Source organism: Asterias amurensis, chromosome 14 (genome assembly GCF_032118995.1).
Source record: "Asterias amurensis chromosome 14, ASM3211899v1".
Taxonomy (NCBI): domain Eukaryota; kingdom Metazoa; phylum Echinodermata; class Asteroidea; order Forcipulatida; family Asteriidae; genus Asterias; species Asterias amurensis.
In genome coordinates, this window is record NC_092661.1 from 5,448,909 (window position 1) to 5,468,942 (window position 20,034).

At 44.1% G+C, this 20,034-nt stretch overlaps 1 protein-coding gene and 27 non-coding genes across 28 annotated transcripts; 1 reads left to right on the forward strand and 27 right to left on the reverse strand.

The window, feature by feature from the left end:
- Nucleotides 1-161: 161 nt before the first annotated feature.
- On the reverse strand, nt 162-232 carry Trnag-gcc (transfer RNA glycine (anticodon GCC)). Its single transcript has one exon. It is a non-coding gene; the product is annotated as a tRNA-Gly (tRNA).
- Nucleotides 233-413: 181 nt separating this feature from the next.
- On the reverse strand, nt 414-484 carry Trnag-gcc (transfer RNA glycine (anticodon GCC)). Its single transcript has one exon. It is a non-coding gene; the product is annotated as a tRNA-Gly (tRNA).
- A 217-nt stretch (nt 485-701) lies between these two features.
- On the reverse strand, nt 702-772 carry Trnag-gcc (transfer RNA glycine (anticodon GCC)). Its single transcript has one exon. It is a non-coding gene; the product is annotated as a tRNA-Gly (tRNA).
- Nucleotides 773-845: 73 nt separating this feature from the next.
- Trnag-gcc (transfer RNA glycine (anticodon GCC)) lies at nt 846-916 on the reverse strand. The gene has a single exon. It is a non-coding gene; the product is annotated as a tRNA-Gly (tRNA).
- Nucleotides 917-1,711: 795 nt separating this feature from the next.
- On the reverse strand, nt 1,712-1,782 carry Trnag-gcc (transfer RNA glycine (anticodon GCC)). The gene has a single exon. It is a non-coding gene; the product is annotated as a tRNA-Gly (tRNA).
- A 73-nt stretch (nt 1,783-1,855) lies between these two features.
- Nucleotides 1,856-1,926, reverse strand: Trnag-gcc (transfer RNA glycine (anticodon GCC)). Its single transcript has one exon. It is a non-coding gene; the product is annotated as a tRNA-Gly (tRNA).
- A 219-nt stretch (nt 1,927-2,145) lies between these two features.
- On the reverse strand, nt 2,146-2,216 carry Trnag-gcc (transfer RNA glycine (anticodon GCC)). Its single transcript has one exon. It is a non-coding gene; the product is annotated as a tRNA-Gly (tRNA).
- A 74-nt stretch (nt 2,217-2,290) lies between these two features.
- On the reverse strand, nt 2,291-2,361 carry Trnag-gcc (transfer RNA glycine (anticodon GCC)). The gene has a single exon. It is a non-coding gene; the product is annotated as a tRNA-Gly (tRNA).
- Nucleotides 2,362-2,434: 73 nt separating this feature from the next.
- Trnag-gcc (transfer RNA glycine (anticodon GCC)) lies at nt 2,435-2,505 on the reverse strand. The gene has a single exon. It is a non-coding gene; the product is annotated as a tRNA-Gly (tRNA).
- A 76-nt stretch (nt 2,506-2,581) lies between these two features.
- On the reverse strand, nt 2,582-2,652 carry Trnag-gcc (transfer RNA glycine (anticodon GCC)). Its single transcript has one exon. It is a non-coding gene; the product is annotated as a tRNA-Gly (tRNA).
- Nucleotides 2,653-2,726: 74 nt separating this feature from the next.
- On the reverse strand, nt 2,727-2,797 carry Trnag-gcc (transfer RNA glycine (anticodon GCC)). The gene has a single exon. It is a non-coding gene; the product is annotated as a tRNA-Gly (tRNA).
- Nucleotides 2,798-3,015: 218 nt separating this feature from the next.
- Trnag-gcc (transfer RNA glycine (anticodon GCC)) lies at nt 3,016-3,086 on the reverse strand. Its single transcript has one exon. It is a non-coding gene; the product is annotated as a tRNA-Gly (tRNA).
- Nucleotides 3,087-3,160: 74 nt separating this feature from the next.
- Nucleotides 3,161-3,231, reverse strand: Trnag-gcc (transfer RNA glycine (anticodon GCC)). Its single transcript has one exon. It is a non-coding gene; the product is annotated as a tRNA-Gly (tRNA).
- A 74-nt stretch (nt 3,232-3,305) lies between these two features.
- On the reverse strand, nt 3,306-3,376 carry Trnag-gcc (transfer RNA glycine (anticodon GCC)). Its single transcript has one exon. It is a non-coding gene; the product is annotated as a tRNA-Gly (tRNA).
- Nucleotides 3,377-3,704: 328 nt separating this feature from the next.
- On the reverse strand, nt 3,705-3,775 carry Trnag-gcc (transfer RNA glycine (anticodon GCC)). Its single transcript has one exon. It is a non-coding gene; the product is annotated as a tRNA-Gly (tRNA).
- A 75-nt stretch (nt 3,776-3,850) lies between these two features.
- Trnag-gcc (transfer RNA glycine (anticodon GCC)) lies at nt 3,851-3,921 on the reverse strand. Its single transcript has one exon. It is a non-coding gene; the product is annotated as a tRNA-Gly (tRNA).
- A 469-nt stretch (nt 3,922-4,390) lies between these two features.
- Nucleotides 4,391-4,461, reverse strand: Trnag-gcc (transfer RNA glycine (anticodon GCC)). Its single transcript has one exon. It is a non-coding gene; the product is annotated as a tRNA-Gly (tRNA).
- A 511-nt stretch (nt 4,462-4,972) lies between these two features.
- Nucleotides 4,973-5,043, reverse strand: Trnag-gcc (transfer RNA glycine (anticodon GCC)). Its single transcript has one exon. It is a non-coding gene; the product is annotated as a tRNA-Gly (tRNA).
- A 73-nt stretch (nt 5,044-5,116) lies between these two features.
- On the reverse strand, nt 5,117-5,187 carry Trnag-gcc (transfer RNA glycine (anticodon GCC)). The gene has a single exon. It is a non-coding gene; the product is annotated as a tRNA-Gly (tRNA).
- A 182-nt stretch (nt 5,188-5,369) lies between these two features.
- Nucleotides 5,370-5,440, reverse strand: Trnag-gcc (transfer RNA glycine (anticodon GCC)). Its single transcript has one exon. It is a non-coding gene; the product is annotated as a tRNA-Gly (tRNA).
- A 285-nt stretch (nt 5,441-5,725) lies between these two features.
- Nucleotides 5,726-5,796, reverse strand: Trnag-gcc (transfer RNA glycine (anticodon GCC)). Its single transcript has one exon. It is a non-coding gene; the product is annotated as a tRNA-Gly (tRNA).
- A 219-nt stretch (nt 5,797-6,015) lies between these two features.
- Trnag-gcc (transfer RNA glycine (anticodon GCC)) lies at nt 6,016-6,086 on the reverse strand. The gene has a single exon. It is a non-coding gene; the product is annotated as a tRNA-Gly (tRNA).
- A 798-nt stretch (nt 6,087-6,884) lies between these two features.
- On the reverse strand, nt 6,885-6,955 carry Trnag-gcc (transfer RNA glycine (anticodon GCC)). Its single transcript has one exon. It is a non-coding gene; the product is annotated as a tRNA-Gly (tRNA).
- Nucleotides 6,956-7,173: 218 nt separating this feature from the next.
- Trnag-gcc (transfer RNA glycine (anticodon GCC)) lies at nt 7,174-7,244 on the reverse strand. The gene has a single exon. It is a non-coding gene; the product is annotated as a tRNA-Gly (tRNA).
- Nucleotides 7,245-7,460: 216 nt separating this feature from the next.
- On the reverse strand, nt 7,461-7,531 carry Trnac-gca (transfer RNA cysteine (anticodon GCA)). Its single transcript has one exon. It is a non-coding gene; the product is annotated as a tRNA-Cys (tRNA).
- Nucleotides 7,532-7,604: 73 nt separating this feature from the next.
- Nucleotides 7,605-7,675, reverse strand: Trnag-gcc (transfer RNA glycine (anticodon GCC)). Its single transcript has one exon. It is a non-coding gene; the product is annotated as a tRNA-Gly (tRNA).
- A 505-nt stretch (nt 7,676-8,180) lies between these two features.
- Nucleotides 8,181-8,251, reverse strand: Trnag-gcc (transfer RNA glycine (anticodon GCC)). Its single transcript has one exon. It is a non-coding gene; the product is annotated as a tRNA-Gly (tRNA).
- A 4,010-nt stretch (nt 8,252-12,261) lies between these two features.
- LOC139947106 (uncharacterized) lies at nt 12,262-16,715 on the forward strand. The gene has a single exon (XM_071944947.1). The coding sequence runs from the start codon at nt 12,412-12,414 to the stop codon at nt 14,818-14,820; it is 2,409 nt and encodes an 802-aa protein (XP_071801048.1). The 5' UTR covers nt 12,262-12,411; the 3' UTR covers nt 14,821-16,715.
- Nucleotides 16,716-20,034: the final 3,319 nt, after the last annotated feature.

The following is a 20,034-nucleotide window of genomic DNA, read 5'->3' on the forward strand; positions in this document are numbered from 1 at the left end:
TGCATAAAAAAATAGTTTCATCGGCCGGGAATCGAACCGGGGCCTCCCGCGTGGCAGGCGAGAATTCTACCACTGAACCACCGATGCTCCTTGAAACGTTTAGATTTGTTTGGTGATTTTCTAATGTGTTTTGATCAATTTTGGGTTGCATAAAAACTATTTGCATCGGCCGGGAATCGAACCCGGGCCTCCCGCGTGGCAGGCGAGAATTCTACCACTGAACCACCGATGCTCATTGAAACGTTTAGATTTTGTTGTGATTTTTTAATGTGTTTTGATCAGCCTGGAATCAAACCTGGGCCTTCCGCGTGGCAAGTGATAATTCTACCCTCTGAATCATGGATGCTCCTTGGCATGTATAGATTTAGGTTTTGTATGTGTTTTGATCAAGTTAGAACTGCATAAAAACTATTTGCAACGGCCGGGAATCGAACCCGGGCCTCCCGCGTGGCAGGCGAGAATTCTACCACTGAACTACCGATGCTCCAGGAAACGTTTAGATTTTGTTGTGATTTTCTGATGTGTTTTGATCAATTTTGGGTTGTATAAAAACTATTTGCATCGGTCGGGAATCGAAGCATGGCCTCCCGCGTGGCAGGCGAGAAGTCTACCACTGAACCACCGATGCTCCTTGAAACGTTTAGATTTTGTTGTGATTTTCTGATGTGTTTTGATCAATTTATGATTGCATAAAAACTATTTGCATCGGCCGGGAATCGAACCCGGGCCTCCCGCGTGGCAGGCGAGAATTCTACCACTGAACCACCGATGCTACATGAAACGTTTAGATTTTGTTGTGATTTTCTGATGTGCTTTGATCAATTTTGGATTGCATAAAAACTATTTGCATCGGCCGGGAATCGAACCCGGGCCTCCCGCGTGGCAGGCGAGAATTCTACCACTGAACCACCGATGCTCATTGAAACGTTTAGATTTTGTTGTGATTTTCTAATGTGTTTTGACCAATTTAGAACTGCATAAAAACTAGTTGCATCGGTCGGGAATCGAACCCGGGCCTCCCGCGTGGCAGGCGAGAATTCTACCACTGAACCACCGATGCTCCTTAAAACGTTTAGATTTTGTTGTGATTTTCTAATGTGTTTTGATCAATTTAGAACTGCATAAAAAATAGTTGCATCGGCCGGGAATCGTACCCGGGCCTCCCGCGTGGCAGTCGAGAATTCTACCACTGAAGCACCGATGCTTCTTGAAACGTTTATATTTTACTGTGATATTCTGATGTGTTTTGATCAATGTTGGATTGCTTAAAAAAAACTATTTGCATCGGCCGGGAATCGAACCCGGCCTCCCGCGTGGCAGGCGAGATTTCTACCACTGAACCACCGATGCTCCTTGAAACGTTTAGATTTTGAGGTGATTTTCTGATGTGTTTTTATCAATTTTGGATTGCATAAAAACTATTTGCATCGGCCGGGAATCGAACCCGGGCCTTCCGCGTGGCAGTCGAGATTTCTACCAATGAACCACCGATGCTCATTGAAACGTTTAGATTTTGTTGTGATTTTCTAATGAGTTTTGATCAATTAAGAACTGCATAAAAACTATTTGCATCGGCCGAGAATCGAATCCGGGCCTCCCGCGTGGCAGGCGAGATTTCTACCACTGAACCACCGATGCTCCTTGACACGTTTAGATTTTGAGGTGATTTTCTGATGTGTTTTGATCAATTTTGGATTGCATAAAAACTATTTGCATCGGCCGGGAATCGAACCCGGGCCTCCCGCATGGCAGGCGAGAATTCTTCCACTGAACCACCGATGCTCATTGAAACGTTTAGATTTTGTTGTGGTTTTCTGATTTGCTTTGGTCAATTTATGATTGCATAAAAACTATTTGCATCGGCCGGGAATCGAACCCGGGCCTCCCGCGTGGCAGGCGAGAATTCTACCACTGAACCACCGATGCTCCATGAAACGTTTAGATTTTGTTGTGATTTTCTGATGTGTTTTGATCAATTTAGAACTGCATAAAAAAATAGTTTCATCGGCCGGGAATCGAACCGGGGCCTCCCGCGTGGCAGGCGAGAATTCTACCACTGAACCACCGATGCTCCTTGAAACGTTTAGATTTGTTTGGTGATTTTCTAATGTGTTTTGATCAATTTTGGGTTGCATAAAAACTATTTGCATCGGCCGGGAATCGAACCCGGGCCTCCCGCGTGGCAGGCGAGAATTCTACCACTGAACCACCGATGCTCATTGAAACGTTTAGATTTTGTTGTGATTTTTTAATGTGTTTTGATCAATTTAGAACTGCATAAAAACCTAGTTGCATCGGCCTGGAATCGAACCCGGGCCTCCCGCGTGGCAGGCGGGAATTCTACCACTGAACCACCGATGCTCATTAAAACGTTTAGATTTTGTTGTGATTTTCTAATGTGCTTTGATCAATTTAGAACTGCATAAAAAATAGTTGCATCGGCCGGGAATCGAACCCGGGCCTCCCGCGTGGCAGGCGAGAATTCTACCACTGAACCACCGATGCTTCTTGGAACGTTTATATTTTACTGTGATATTCTGATGTGTTTATATCAATGTTGGATTGCTTAAAAAAAACTATTTGCATCGGCCGGGAATCGAACCCGGGCCTCCCGCATGGCAGGCGAGAATTCTACCACTGAACCACCGATGCTCCATGAAACGTTTAGATTTTTTTGGTGATTTTCTGATGTGTTTTGATCAATTTTGGGTTGTATACAAACTATTTGCATCTGCCGGGAATCGAACCCGGGCCTCCCGCGTGGCAGGCGAGAGTTCTACCACTGAACCACCGATGCTCCATGAAACGTTTAGATTTTTTTGGTGATTTTCTGATGTGTTTTGATCAATTTTGGGTTGTATACAAACTATTTGCATCGGCAGGGAATCGAACCCGGGCCTCCCGCGTGGCAGGCGAGAACTCTACCACTGAACCATCGATGCTCCAGAAAACGTTTACATTTTGTTGTGATTTTCTGATGTGTTTTGATCAATTTTGGATTGCATAAAAACTATTTGCATCGGCCGGGAATCGAACCCGGGCCTCCCGCATGGCAGGCGAGAATTCTACCACTGAACCACCGATGCTCCATGAAACGTTTAGATTTTTTTGGTGATTTTCTGATGTGTTTTGATCAATTTTGGGTTGTATACAAACTATTTGCATCTGCCGGGAATCGAACCCGGGCCTCCCGCGTGGCAGGCGAGAGTTCTACCACTGAACCACCGATGCTCCATGAAACGTTTAGATTTTTTTGGTGATTTTCTGATGTGTTTTGATCAATTTTGGGTTGTATACAAACTATTTGCATCGGCCGGGAATCGAACCCGGGCCTCCCGCGTGGCAGGCGAGAATTCTACCACTGAACCACCGATGCTCCAGGAAACGTTTACATTTTGTTGTGATTTTCTGATGTGTTTTGATCAATTTTGGATTGCATTATAAAAACTATTTGCATCGGCCGGAAATCGAACCCGGGCCTCCCGCGTGGCAGGCGAGAATTCTACCACCGATGCTCATTGAAAGGTTTAGATTTTGTTGTGATTTTCTAATGTGTTTTGATCAATTTAGAACTGCATAAAAACTAGTTGCATCGGCCGGGAATCGAATTCTACCACTGAACCACCGATGGTCATTGAAACGTTTACAATTTGTTGTGATTTTCTAATGTGTTTTGATCAATTTAGAACTGCATAAAAACTAGTTGCATCGGCCGGGAATCGAACCCAGGCCTCCCGCGTGGCAGGCGAGAATTCTACCACTGAACCACCGATGCTTCTTGAAACGTTCAATTTTACTGTGATATTCTGATGTGTTTAGATCAATGTTGGATTGCTTAAAAAAAACTATTTGCATCGGCCGGGAATCGATCCCGGGCCTCCCGCGTGGCAGGCGAGAATTCTACCACTGAACCACCGATGCTCCATGAAACGTTTAGATTTTTTTGAGATTTTCTGATGTGTTTTGATCAATTTTGGATTGCATAAAAACTATTTGCATCGGCCGGGAATCGAACCCGGGCCTCCCGCGTGGCAGGCGACAATTCTACCACCGATGCTCATTGAAAGGTTTAGATTTTGTTGTGATTTTCTAATGTGTTTTGATCAATTTAGAACTGCATAAAAACTAGTTGCATCGGCCGGGAATCGAATTCTACCACTGAACCACCGATGCTCATTGAAACGTTTACAATTTGTTGTGATTTTCTAAAGTTTTTCGATCAATTTAGAACTGCATAAAAACTATTTGCATCGGCCGGGAATCGAACCCGGGCCTCCCGCGTGGCAGGCGAGAATTCTACCACTGAACCGCCGATGCTCATTAAAACGTTTAGATTTTGTTGTGATTTTCTGATGTGTGTTGATCAATTTAGAACTGCATAAAAAATAGTTGCATCGGCCGGGAATCGAACCCGGGCCTCCCGCGTGGCAGGCGAGAATTCTACCACTGAACCACCGATGCTTCTTGAAACGTTTATATTTTACTGTGATATTCTGATGTGTTTTGATCAATGTTGGATTGCATAATAAAAAACTATTTGCATCGGCCGGGAATTGAAGCATGGCCTCCCGCGTGGCAGGCGAGAATTCTACCACTGAACCACCGATGCTCCATGAAATGTTTAGATTTTTTTGGTGATTTTCTGATGTGTTTTGATCAAATTTGGGTTGTATACAAACTATTTGCATCGGCCGTGAATCGAACTCGGGCCTCCCGCGTGGCAGGCGAGAATTCTACCACTGAACCACCGATGCTCCCTGAAACGTTCAGATTTGTTTCGTGATTTTCTGATGTGTTTTGATCAATTTTGGGTTGTATAAAAACTATTTGCATCGGCCGGGAAACGAATCCGGGCCTCCCGCGTGGCAGGCGAGAATTTTACCACTGAACCACCGATGCTCCATGAAACTTTTAGATTTTGTTGTGATTTTCTGATGTGCTTTGATCAATTTTGGATTGCATAAAAACTATTTGCATCGGCCGGGAATCGAACCCGGGCCTCCCGCGTGGCAGGCGAGAATTCTACCACTGAACCACCGATGCTCATTGAAACGTTTTGATTTTGTTGTGATTTTCTGATGTGTTTTTATCAATTCTGGATTGCATAAAAATTATTTGCATCGGCCGAGAATCGAACCCGGGCCTCCCGCGTGGCAGGCGAGAATTCTACCACTGAACCACCGATGCTCATTGAAACGTTTAGATTTTGTTGTGATTTTCTAATGTGTTTTGATCAATTTAGAAGCATGGCCTCCCGCGTCGCCGGCTTGAATTCTACCACTGAACCACCGATGCTCCATGAAACGTTTAGATTTTTTGGGTGTTTTTCTGATGTGTTTTGATCAATTTTGGGTTGTATACAAACTATTTGCATCGGCCGGGAATCGAACCCGGGCCTCCCGCGTGGCAGGCAAGAATTCTACCACTGAACCACCGATGCTCCAGGAAGCGTTTACATTTTGTTGTGATTTTCTGATGTGTTTTGATCAATTTTGGATTGCATAAAAACTATTTGCATCGGCCGGGAATCGAACCCGGGCCTTCCGCGTGGCAGGCGAGAATTCTACCACTGAATTCTATTTGCATCTGCTGGGAATCGAACACGGGCCTCCCGCGTGGCAGGCGAGAATTCTACCACTGAACCACCGATGCTCCCTGAAACGTTTACATTTTGTTGTGATTTTCTGATGTGTTTTGATCAATTTTGGATTGCATAAAAACTATTTGCATCGGCCGGGAATCGAACCCGGGCCTCCCGCGTGGCAGGCGAGAATTCTACCACTGAACCACCGATGCTCCATGAAACGTTTAGATTTTGTTGTGATTTTCTGATGTGTTTTGATCAATTTAGAACTGCATAAAAAAATAGTTTCATCGGCCGGGAATCGAACCGGGGCCTCCCGCGTGGCAGGCGAGAATTCTACCACTGAACCACCGATGCTCCTTGAAACGTTTAGATTTGTTTGGTGATTTTCTAATGTGTTTTGATCAATTTTGGGTTGCATAAAAACTATTTGCATCGGCCGGGAATCGAACCCGGGCCTCCCGCGTGGCAGGCGAGAATTCTACCACTGAACCACCGATGCTCATTGAAACGTTTAGATTTGTTTGGTGATTTTCTGATGTGTTTTGATCAATGTTGGATTGCATAAAAAAAACTATTTGCATCGGCCTGGAATCGAAGCATGGCCTCCCGCGTGGCAGGCGAGAATTCTACCGCTGAACCACCGATGCTCCAGGAAACGTTTACATTTTGTTGTGATTTTCTGATGTGTTTTGATCAATTTTGGATTGCATAAAAACTATTTGCATCTGCCGGGAATCGAACCCGGGCCTCCCGCGTGGCAGGCGAGAATTCTACCACTGAACCACCGATGCTCCTTGAAACGTTTAGATTTTATTGTGATTTTCTGATGTGTTTTGATCAATTTTGGATTGCATAAAAACTATTTGCATCGGCCGGGAAACGAATCCGGGCCTCCCGCGTGGCAGGCGAGAATTCTACTACTGAACCACCGATGCTCCTTATAAAGTTAATATTTCTGTTGTGATTTTCCGATGTGTTTTGATCAATTTTGGATTGCATAAAAACTATTTGCATCGGCCGGGAATCGAACCCGGGCCTTCCGCGTGGTAAGTGATAATTCTACCACTGAATCACGGTACTCCTTGACACGTATAGATTTTGTTGTGATTTTCGTATGTGTTTTGATCAATGTTGGATTGCGTAACAACTATTTGCATCGGCCGGGAATCGCACCCGGGCATCCCGCGTGGCAGGCGAGAATTCTACCACTGAACCACCGACGCTTCTTGAAACGTTTCTATTTTTTTGTTGATTTTCTGATGTGTTTTTATCAACTTTGGATTGCATAAAAACTATTTGCATCGGCCGGGAATCGAACCCGGGCCTCCCGCGTGGCAGGCGAGAATTCTACCACTGAACCACCGATGCTCCTTGAAACGTTTCTATTTTTTTGTTGATTTTCTGATGTGTTTTGATCAATTTTGGATTGCATAAAAACTATTTGCATCTGCCGGGAATCGAACCCGGGCCTCCCGCGTGGCTGGCGAGAATTCTACCACTGAACCACCGATGCTCCTTGAAACGTTTAGATTTTATTGTGATTTTCTGATGTGTTTTGTTCAATTTTGGATTGCATAAAAACTATTTGCATCGGCCGGGAATCGAACCCGGGCCTCCCGCGTGGCAGGCGAGAATTCTACCACTGAACCACCGATGCTCCTTAAAAAGTTAATTTTTTGTTGTGATTTTCCGATGTGTTTTGATCAATTTTGGATTGCATAAAAACTATTTGCATTGGCCGGGAATCGAACCCGGGCCTTCCGCGTGGTAAGTGATAATTCTACCACTGAATCACGGTACTCCTTGACACGTATAGATTTTGTTGTGATTTTCGTATGTGTTTTGATCAACTTTGGATTGCATAAAAACTATTTGCATCGGCCAGGAATCGAACCCGGGCCTCCCGCGTTGCAGGCGAGAATTCTACCACTGGACCACCGATGCTCATTAAAACGTTTAGATTTTGTTGTGTTTTTCGTATGTGTTTTGATCAATTTAGAACTGCTTAAAAACTATTTGCATCGGCCGGGAATCGAACCCGGGCCTCCCGCATGGCAGGCGAGAATTCTACCACTGAACCACCGATGCTCCTTGAAACGTTTAGATTTTGTTGTGATTTTTGTATTTGTTTTGATCAATTTAGAACTGCATAAAAACTATTTGCATCGGCCGGGAATCGAACCCGGGCCTCCCGCGTGGCAGGCGAGAATTCTACTACTGAACCACCGATGCTCCTTATAAAGTTAATCTTTTTGTTGTGATTTTCCGATGTGTTTTGATCAATTTTGGATTGCATAAAAACTATTTGCATTGGCCGGGAATCGAACCCGGGCCTTCCGCGTGGTAAGTGATAATTCTACCACTGAAACACGGTACTCCTTGACACGTATAGATTTTGTTGTGATTTTCGTATGTGTTTTGATCAATGTTGGATTGCGTAACAACTATTTGCATCGGCCGCGAATCGAACCCGGGCCTCCCGCGTGGCAGGCGAGAATTCTACCACTGGACCACCGATGCTCATTAAAACGTTTAGATTTTGTTGTGTTTTTCGTATGTGTTTTGATCAATTTAGAACTGCTTAAAAACTATTTGCATCGGCCGGGAATCGAACCCGGGCCTCCCGCGTGGCAGGCGAGAATTCTACCACTGAACCACCGATGCTCCTTGAAACGTTTAGATTTTGTTGTGATTTTTGTATTTGTTTTGATCAATTTAGAACTGCATAAAAACTATTTGCATCGGCCGGGAATCGAACCCGGGCCTCCCGTTTGGCAGGCGAGAATTCTACTACTGAACCACCGATGCTCCTTATAAAGTTAATCTTTTTGTTGTGATTTTCCGATGTGTTTTGATCAATTTTGGATTGCATAAAAACTATTTGCATTGGCCGGGAATCGAACCCGGGCCTTCCGCGTGGTAAGTGATAATTCTACCACTGAATCACGGTACTCCTTGACACGTATAGATTTTGTTGTGATTTTCGTATGTGTTTTGATCACTGTTGGATTGCGTAACAACTATTTGCATCGGCCGGGAATCGCACCCGGGCATCCCGCGTGGCAGGCGAGAATTCTACCACTGAACCACCGACGCTTCTTGAAACGTTTCTACTTTTTTGTTGATTTTCTGATGTGTTTTGATCAACTTTGGATTGCATAAAAACTATTTGCATCGGCCGGGAATCGAACCCGGGCCTCCCGCGTGGCAGGCGAGAATTCTACCACTGAACCAACGATGCTCCTTGAAACGTTTCTATTTTTTTGTTGATTTTCTGATGTGTTTTGATCAATTTTGGATTGCATAAAAACTATTTGCATCGGCCGGGAATCGAACCCGGGCCTCCAGCGTGGCAGGCGAGAATTCTACCACTGAACCACCGATGCTCCTTGAAACGTTTAGATTGTGTTGTGATTTGCTTATGTTTCGATCAATTTAGGATTGCATAATTTTTTTTTTGCATTGGCCGGGAATCGAACCCGGGCCTCCCGCGTGGCAGGCGAGAATTCTACCACTGAACCACCGATGCTCCTTGAAACGTTTAGACTTTGTTGTGATTTCCTGATGTGTTTTGATCAATTTTGGATTGCATAAAAACTAGTTGCATCGGGCGGGAATCGAACCCGGGCATCCCGCGTGGCGTGCGAGAGTTTTACCACTGAATCACCAATGCTCCTTGGGGGGGGGGGGTTTCAAAGTTAGAGTTGTGCTATATGTGTGCGTTCGATTCACTTCCCTTGGTCGACCCCGCGGTGCTCACTTCGGTAAGCCCTCGGAAAGAGCTACTCGAACGTCCACTCACCGTCTCGTGGTGACGTCATGAAAATGGGGCCGCACCCCACTCCACAAGCCGAGCACTGGGGGCTGAATCTGGTAAGCCCCTTGCATGAAGTCAAAGCTACTCGAACGTATCGGGAACGTACCGGGGGCAGCCCGGGGTCGAACCACGGAAGCTAAAAGAACGAACCCTTTTCGTCTGTGATTTTACCAGGTAAAAGTCTGCTGCCACCAAGCGTCGCGAAAGTCTCCTTCTTGCGGTGTTACGCCCTACAAAACTCATTGCTGCGGTGTTAAAACATAATTAGACTTTAGACACATCATTGTATCGGTGTTCGTATTGTTATGTGATTCATAAAACACGATTGTCTATAAGGGAACAGCGTTCGCACACTGTTGGTTGTATCATGGAGGAAGGAAGAGAAGGAGCTCGAACGCAGTTCCGAAGCATGTTTGTGTGGATCTTTCCAACTATTATATCAAATTCATAACAAACTGTTTTAAACGCTTTCCATGGACCAACTCGACCGATCCAAGGCAACGTGTTCCTTTAAACGCTTTCCATGGACCAACTCGACCGATCCAAGGCAAAGTACCCCCTTAAAAAAAAAGAGTTATTACTGAGACCTTTGGCAGTTTCCCGCCTTTTTTATGGTTGCCTTTTCGACCCCAACTTGATACTAGCCTATGCTTTAAAGTAAACGCCCACAGACGATAATGTATAACGACTCGATAATGTATAATGACTGTGCGCTATGGTTCTGCATATACCCTCTACCATGAAAAACTGACGTTTCGATCACGACGTCTTCAATTATCTTCTCTATTTGCTTTTTGTTTGAAGATTGTCTAAGTGCCACAAGTCACGTCTATTATGAAAATAAAATAATTAGTTTAAAGCATGCGCATTTTCCCCCCGATTTGCAAGCACGACGCCTCTAGCAAAAATAAACAAAAACAAACACGGTTTACCCTTAGCAAATCATTAGTCATCACGGCCATTTGAAACGAGCAAACCTCAACTGTAGAAACTGGGTAGCAATTATTACAACTTCCCGCTAAAACATGTTTTTGAGGTTCATATGTTCGTCTGCGGTGATAACTTGGTAGACCAGGCATGAAACAGCACGATTAGTAATATCCGCGGTGTTTCGCGGTGGCTTATTAACCTCAATCCTTCCCGTGTGCTCCTCGGTGAAACACACTTAACACGACCATGTCGTTAACCAACTGCTTAACATGCACCACATAAAAACAAACAGTGTCTTACAACCAGGTCAAAAACAACTCTCGATTTTGTATTCTTGATTCGCAGCTGAAGCCGATGAATGTGTACGCCCACTCATGTCTTGAAATAAGACTACGTCATTAGTAATGCTGTTTTTGTATAGACCATGTAGCCTGTGTCGTCACATGTTTACAAAAGAGCCACATAGCATGGACTCCCTGCGCAGGCACAATTTGTATACAGCTCAATGGAAAAAAAAAACATGACATCTTATTATTATCAAGTTTTCTATGATGAAAATGAGCACATCTCAACACTTGTCCAGCTTTTACTTACACAACTCTTGGTTTAACGGAAATTATGACACAAAATGTCAACTACAAAATTAAGACCAGTGTAGTATGTTGCCTGCCAGAATACTCAAAGAATGTATAAGGTAACACTTATTATGAACAGAGTTCACATGGTATAATGTTTCCCATTTGCGGAAAAAGGTAAACTCAGTCCAAAAGTAGTGGCTAAGGCAACGGCACGCTATGTCTAAATATATGCCGAGTAGTCCTAAAAGAAAAAAGAAAAAAAAAAATAATACTATGTGGAAAGTAGCCCATTCTGCTATACACAGCCAGGCTCATATTGGACGATACGCATGCATACATTAAAGTGACAGGTTGCCTTGGATCGGTCGAGTTGGTCTATGAAAAGCGATTTAAAACCATTTATTATTAACAAATGGATATGGTTGGGAGCTTCTGAGACACTGGACACTATTGGCAACTGCCAAAGACCAGTCTTCTCACTTGGTGTATCTCAATTGTGCATAAAATAACAAACCTGTGAAAATTTGAGTTCAATATTGGTCGTCGTAGTTGCGAGATTAATAATGATAGAAAAAACACCCTTGTCGCACGAAGTTGTGTGCTTTCAGATGTTCGATGTCGAGACCTCTAAATCTAATTATGGGGTCTCGTAATCTATTTCGTAGAAATTTACTTCTTTCTCGAAAACTACGTTACTTCATAGGGAGCATTAATTGTATACACAATGTGCTATACTATTCACCTCGCCCCATCACTTGTTACCAAAGGTTGTATGTTAATACATATTTGTTAACAATAGTGTACACTGCCTTTAACAGCCCGTGTGACTGTTTTGATGTCTAGCTAAGCGTCAGGGTGCGTTCAGGTATTGTATGGTTACACCAACACTTGGTAAACTTCTATAAATAGGCCTAATCGGTATTAACTTGTGCTAATTAAGTATCCTCATTCGGATTTACAATGGTTTTCCCCTACTCTAGCAAGAAAACACCGTCTGTCCCGTTTCTCACACACACCTGTTTTAAAATTGAAAAGCCTGATCCTTAAAACTCGGCAAAACGGGGGCCCCTTTCCCCCTCCCTGCCTCTCATGCAATAAGTTTTTCCCCTTCCCGCTAACTATTATTAGAGAAGCATTGACGTAGATATTTGTCACTTGTTTAAAGCATGATCATACCCATGAAGGATGTACGAATTAACTTCACTCAGGTTCCCTCGTAAGCACTGCAATATATCACCCTATCCCTTAGGGTGGAAGGACAACATCTTAACGTGAGTCACCCCTGATCTAGGGCTGAGTGCGGAGCTTGCAAGGTTTATTTCAACGAATGCGTGTATACATGTTAAGGACTACGCAATATACAACATCTAACATGATGTAGGCGCCATATTTTTGTTACACGCCAAGAAAACGTCACCGATCCCGGTTTGCCATTCTTCGATTGTGCTATTGGAGTTCAAAACAAGACAACAATTGGGCACTACAAACGAAATAAACACATGATGGATTGGTGGATTGTTTTGATCAGCGCTGTGTTGTGTAGTCTACCGGTAGACGCAGCTGTATTTCAGGAGGTGCCGCCCGATGCGACAGTGACTGCAGGAGAGCCGCACACATTACGATGTGCAGTCACAGGTAACTTTCAACGCATTTTCTGGGCTTGGACAAATCCACAAAACTCTCTCAAGTTCATCAGCAGAGACAGAACACTGTACCCTACACTGACCGTCGATAAACGCAGCAGGTATAGCATCAATGGGAATGTAATGGAAGGGGAATACAATCTGCATATTTCGTCTACAACGGCGGCAGACGCGGGGGAGTACCACTGCACCGCCTTAGAAGCCGGCGGTGTAACGAAGCAATACTCGGCGAGGCTAGTCGTAAGGGATTCCATTCCACCCAGTGAGGAGTATCCAAAGTGTTCCATCACACCTGCCGAACCAAAACATGGACAGTATGCAACATTTTCTTGCGTTTCTGCTGGAGGAACCCCACCGGCCATGCTGACCTGGTACCGCGGCGACACGCCAGTCGGGCCGACTCTACGAAACTCTAGCAACCTTCAGACGGGAGCTTACTTGAGGAGACTTCTGACGGGCTGGGACAATAACGTAACTTTCACCTGCTCGTCTACATCACCTAATACGGGTAACTCCAGAAGCTGCTCCATTGTCCCGTTCGATGTTCCCACTCACGTCACCATTTTGTCTCCTCAGATGGTTACAGTTGGCAACACGGCAGAGTTCTTCTGTCTCGCCACTAGCCTCCCATTTTCTCTGCGATACCGATGGCTGGTCGGGCGAGGGAAGGACATAACAAGAGTGACCAAGACCAAGGGACGATTTGTTGTTGCAAAAGAAGGCGCGTCTTTATTGATTACGGACATAACCGAGATGGATGACAATATGCCGGTACGATGTGTGGCACGAAATCCCCTGGAAATGAGGGGGATAGGTGAGGCTACGTTACGGGTGACGGCTGAGCGGTTGGCAACCACTGCTGACGAGACAACCCTACCAGCCAATCAACCCCTACCACCAGCAACGCCAATTCCCAACCCCAGCAGTACGCTCCCACCTATACCTGACCCTATTGAGCCTAATCCACGTGTACGAGTCCCCAATAATCCACCTGAGCCCAACCTACCAATACTTATTCCGGGTGATGCCACTCCACCGGATCAGACTACCCCCAAGCTGAATCCTACTAATCCTACCGTTCCTGAGCTGAATCCGCCTGATCAAGCTACACCGAGTCAGATCACTAGAGGTCTTGTTCCCACGGACCATGTGACGGACCACGTGACTGTACCTACAATTCAAACGACCCCCGGTTGGATTCAAACGCAAAATCCTGAATCAGATATCATACATACACAAACTGTTCCGCGAGGTGATGTTAACCCTGTAATACCGCCATCAAAGCCCAGAAGTTCCAAAGAATTAACCCCGGAACCCGAAACTTTAAGTACTCCAAAACCAGAGAGAACCACTGACCCACTCTCGTCTGATTCAGTCCTGCAACCCGGGCCCAAAAGCCCTGGAGGATTCACTGCCGGTGCGGCTATTGGCTTTACCATCCTAATCATCGTCGTCTTAGTGCTGATCGCAGTTTTGATCAAAGTCAAAGTCATTGAGAAGACAGAAAAACCGGCAGTAAAAAAGAAGAACCTCCGATTTAGCGGCAGAGGGCGTATTGATAAACTTGACATAGTCGTTGTTCCAAATAATGTGAAGCTGCAGGATCGTGCCGAGTCTAGTCGGGACAACCCTAATCTCAACCATGTAGTGAAACAAAAAGCTAGCAGCGTTAAATCCTTAAAGCCAACTAGACGACAGTCATTCGTCCACCCCGACTTTCTGGAACAGCTGGCATCCACCATTCGTTCCAAGAGTCACTGCTCCTCTATGTTCAAAAAGAGTTCATTTAACTGGAGGAAGAGGAAAGCGTCCATGCCGAACGTCACTGAGCATCTGCCAACCGAGAAAACCGACAATGTTCACCCGATGGAAGTCACCACCACCGCCAAGAGGTATTCGGCGTTTTTCAACGCACTGCCTCCTTCAACCTATGACCATGACGATAACCCGACGCCAAGCCCAAGGAAAATTCGCACGACGGAGTCCGTCTACGAGAACACCGAAATCGGGGTGAGACTTCAGGAAGAGGCGGCAGCTGCAAACGATATGAACAGGGAGTCCATCTACGAGAACACAGTATACATGAGGAGGGACTCCAGGCCCTCTATTGACAAGGATAAACGAAAGAGCGAGGTAAGCAGTCTGCTGAACCTCGTCTATGCCGATTTAGACTGGTCGGGCTTCCCTTCCAAGAAGGATGATGTCAACGATGACGACGATAAAACTGAGTATGCTCAAATCAGACGATCAAAAGTAATGTTGTAGAGCAACTTTATAAACTTTATTATTTGGTTTAAGGATGTGAAGAGAGCCGGGAAAGGCTTGAGATTCCGCCCCGGAAGTGCTGTTCCCCACGGTGAAAACAAAAATTGTGAAGAATGTATGTGTGATGTCACCATCGTTTTAATCAACTTCCCTTAGCCCGATTGGGGGTGGGGGTGGGGGGTGGACACACATCACACACATCCTTGGGACAAAACCCCTCTGAAACTGGAAGGTTTATTTGTACAATTTTAACACAATTATAGTGATCAAAGAGTGGTATTAATTTATCCGGTAAACATGCGAAGTTGAATGCTTCATCATGCAAATATTGAAACATAGAAAACACGTTATAACAACACATATACATATAAAGCTGCTAAACGCGGATAATGGTTTGGGGCCTACTAAATGTTTATCTAAAAGCAGGGTTCACCATATCGTTAACAGTGTATGTAAAAGGTCAGGTTATACTTTTGATATTGTCTGATGCCGGTATCCTCAAATTGGTGTATCCAAACACACGCATACAATAATACAACTGTGCAAATTGGGCGTAATATTGGTAATTTAAGTTGCAAAACACAACGAAGAAGAAACCATTGCCCGGAATTATGTGCTTTCGGATGCCTGAGAAAAGCTTCATGCCATTCGCCTTTTCCGTCAGATTGTAGGGTGAAAAGTTCCTTATTTGTTCCACTTCAAATGGGGGTCGTATCTAGCTATATCAACGGCTCTCAAGTGGTCTTAACCAAGTCAGTTTTCTTTTAATGTCAAAAACTTATGTGAGTATACCAAAATTATACACTTCATCCAAGGTCGTTTCAAAACCACGACTAACCCACACTCTTAAAACGCCTATAATTATCAGAGTTTACTCCAGACCCGGGCTGCGCTGGGTAAATTTGACCTGAAATCTGTGGCAAAAAATAATGACCAAGAATAGGGTAAACATTTACCCCTACCCGTTATACGGGACCCATTGGTACTCAGGACATAAGTCACTTCTTTATCGTGTCAATACTAACACTTTTTATAGTGCAAAAGTCATGGTTTTAGTAAAAGTTAACGCTATTTATGGAGAAACCAAACGACATGCTTGGTATGGTACGGTGTAATGGCATCACTTAAAGGCAGTGGACACTATTGGTAATTGTCAAAGACTAGCCTTCACAGTTGGTGTATCTCAACATATACATACAATAACAAACCTGTGAAAACTTGAGCTCAATCGGTCATCGAACTTGCGAGATAATAATGAAAGAAAAAACACCCTTGTCACACGAAGTTCTGTGCGTTTAGATGGTTGATTTCGAGACCTCAAGTTCTAAACGTGAGGTCTCGAAATCAAATTCGTGGAAAATTGCCTTTTTCTCGAAAACTATAGCACTTCAGAGGGAGCCGTTTCTCACAATGTGTTATACCATCAACCTGTCCCCATTACTCGTCACCAAGAAAGGTTTTATGCTAATAAATATTTTGAGTAATTACCAATAGTGTCCACTGCCTTTAATGAGTAAACTTAAAGCTATAGCAAAGGCTTAGAACTGAGCTTGTTTATCTGTACATTGCAATGCGTGGTTCATTTATTGAATAACTCCTTTATTTTTTATTTGATCTCACTTTTTAATAACTGGGTATTTTTGTGTAGCATTTATTGTTCATTTTAAATTACTTGTTTATTGTTAAGCATTGCATGACACTAAAATGAGTATGTAAAGCTAAACAGGAAAATTCAAAGTATGCACTTTGTTAATGTATTTAATGTGAACAATCATCCAAAGAAGTAATCAAAGATCGTTGCAAGTAACTCTAGAAGAAAGCGCAATATATTTCTAAGGACGCTTATTATACTCATAACTCCATTTTATTAGCTTAAAGCGCAATACACGGTATATAAGCTATATCTTTAAATTTGTAATAAACAATATTATTTTCTTGAATAATAATTAACGAAAAATTACGTTTGAAAACCTTTACTGTGTCATCGATTATTTTGGCCTTTAGTTCACTTGAAAGATGAGCTCGCACCCCACGGTGAGATCATGGTTGTTACGGTTAAAAAAATTTGGATTTAATTAAAATAAATACATCGTGGACATTGTTGAACAAAAACATCGGGTTGGAGAATGAACGGCTTCTGACTGATGACACCTGGAACAAAGTTATTGACAAATTAATACACAAGCCACCAACATAGCTGGATTCAGTTGGTGGAGCATTGCTGCATCACAGGTTCAACCCGCTTTCATAGCAGTGTTCTTTGTTGTTAAACCCACGACGTATTGTAAAGATGATGATAGTCAGTGTTGTTTATAAACCTGCAAACATAAAGGTGGTATAAATGTTTTAGAGAGATCAAAATTATGTGGATTAATATACCCCTCATATCATTCACTTCATAAACTGCCAATAACATTAACTCATTCACTTAATAAAAATAGCCCACGAAGTGGTCATCAAATTCGGCTCGTAGACATTGGTGGCGTATATAGCGCGGGTGCATGCATGCAGTTTATGAGGCGCAGTTCCGTCGCAATAACTTAAAGAGGCACGTACTGCAGTGCCCCTTTAATAACGGAAACAGTAATCAAACCAATAAGTAACTCACTATTACTAATCTCCTTTGAGGGGAGTTGGCTGCCAAAAGAGCCGATGGGGACCCGACGTTTCGACTAACAGACTCTGCTCGTTCAGGTGACAACACTTCATTTAAATAGCGGCGACGGCAACCCAAACCAGTGATCTAACTTAGTCCCACTTTCCAAAAGCCTGTAAGCAAAACACACAAATTGCTAAGCAGAAATGAATTGCTTAACACAAACGGGTAACCAGCCCAATTATATTAATTTGTTATTGCTGTGAATGGTGTCCTACTAAAATTTTGCTTAGCAAAGAAATTGGTCATCAAGCATTCTGCTAAACGGCTCTTTGGATAGCCTTGCTCAAGGCAGTCGCATTATTCGCTCCGAAAAGACGCCGCTGTAAACCCACCCGTATACCCTGTGCGTGGTGCGTGCGATCACACCGCATGACCCACCCGTACACTGTGCACACAAGTCATCCGCACTCGTACCACTAACCGCATGCGGAGGCCGTGAGGCCGACGCATGCGGATAGTGTACGGGGGCATCGTGTCGTGCGATACGCACAGTGAATACGGGTGGGTTTTTGTACAAAGGCGGTCTTTTTTCGGAGTGAATAATTCGACTGCCTTGAGCAAGGCTACTCTTTGGGCCAACAAAGAGTGTAGCGTGGCCGCTTAAGTGATGTTCCTAACTCAGCATGTATTGCTTGCGACATCGGTCTCCATATAGTCTCCATACACCAGTGTCTTACAGGACGTATGCTGTTGAAGTTTCGTCAATTTTAAACACGAGCATCTTGGAAAACACGGACACGGCCGTTAATGTCTATACGGTTTGGTTTATGCAAACTTTCTCATTAGTATGCCATGCATCATATCCAAAATGATAGTCTTTTCAAACTCGTTACTTTTTTAAGAACCATCTCAATATCAAAAAGCTGTCACCGAAATAATGGAGACCTGACCAATCACTACTGCAATGACATGTGAACCACACGCCTTGATTGTTACGTCACATATCCTTGACCAATCAAATTGGTGTATGACGAGTCTAAGTTGAACAAAATGTAGTTGAATCATTGATAGAATTGTGTCTATACCCAATGCAAATTTAGCTGAAAGGTTATTGGTAGATTCAGGCTGTGTCCAATTAATTTGCTGCTACGGCTACGGCTACGGCTACTGCTACGGCTACGACTTTGGCTGGATGTCGCCGTTCAGAGGCCCCCATACGTGACGTTCCTTAACAACACCCTTTTAAAGTCCTGATGTAGCCACATCAACAGTTCGGTACGACATTAAAGCAATTAACTCCAGTCCCATTATGTTTTGCACAAGAGATGAGAAGTGTCCAAAGTAATGGTGACAAAATAATATCGCGAGTTTTCGAATTTTCGTCCAGCCAGGTGTTTCTTTTTCATTCATACCATGGCGGTAGAAATACCTCCAAGTTCATACACAAACGAATGTTGGCATCGAGAGCTCTAAAAAGTATGCGTACGACAACTGTCACCACACATTAGGCCTGCCCTTTTTCGACAATTTATTTTGTAACATGGACCACAATGCAATTTTAATTCAAAAAGCAATACTTATTATAGTCATAAAGCAAGCACAGAGCAGCCTTAAGCCAGGTTCATACTTCCGAATTTGGCGTGAATGTGACGCCGACTGCCCTCCTTTCGCAGCGATATTGGCAAGTGAGTTGAACAAAGTTGTTGACGTCACAACCCTCCTTTCGCAGAGATATTCGCAAGTGAGTTGAACAAAGTTGCCCGCTGCGAATAATTCGTTGCGAATTTGTGACGTCAACATTCGTATCGCATTCGCAGGAAGTATGAACCGGGCTTTACCCTAAAACAACGGCAGTGAGCAGCGTTGAGAGAGAATTTCACCGTGGACCGTTAAGTGCGCCCTCTGTCTTTCAAAGTTACTTGTTTGTAGGTGCGTTCGTTTAGCTCCCCCGGTCGACCCCGGTGTGTGTTTTTTTTTTCCACCAGGACGAACGTGTGCAGATAATTACCCACGTTCGTAATGAAAAAAAAAAACGCCACACATCGGGGTCGACCCATGGAAGCTAAACAAACGCACCCATTATTCGCTCGGTACTCCAGGAGCAGCCGAGGTGCTAGACTGGGCCCCTGTCTTTATCCGCAAGGATAAAGACATGTCCCTGCCGCTAGATTCAGTAATTACATTGGATGCAATGATATAAGTTTGATAAACGTGCAGTGACATGAGCTAGCTGCCCAAACAGTACACTGCTCTCAAGACCGCAATATAATTTGACTGCATATCTCTATGGGTGCGTTCGTTGAGCTTCCCTGGGTCGACCCCGGTGTGTGGCGGTTTTTTTCCAGGACGAACGTGGATAATTATCTGCACACGTTCGTCCTGAAGAGAAGAAAAAAACGCCACACACCGGGGTCGACCCGGGGAGGCTAAACGAACGCGCCCAATGTGAAATGGCTGAGGTCAAAGGTCAAACCACACGCCGGTTTTTGATGCCGGTCTCTGGCGTTATTCACGAGCGTCGAAGTGTGACGTCAGATGTCCAGGCTACCGAAGTGCTCGTGAATAATGCGAGAGACCGGCATCAAAAACTGGCGTGTGGTTTAACCTTTGACCTA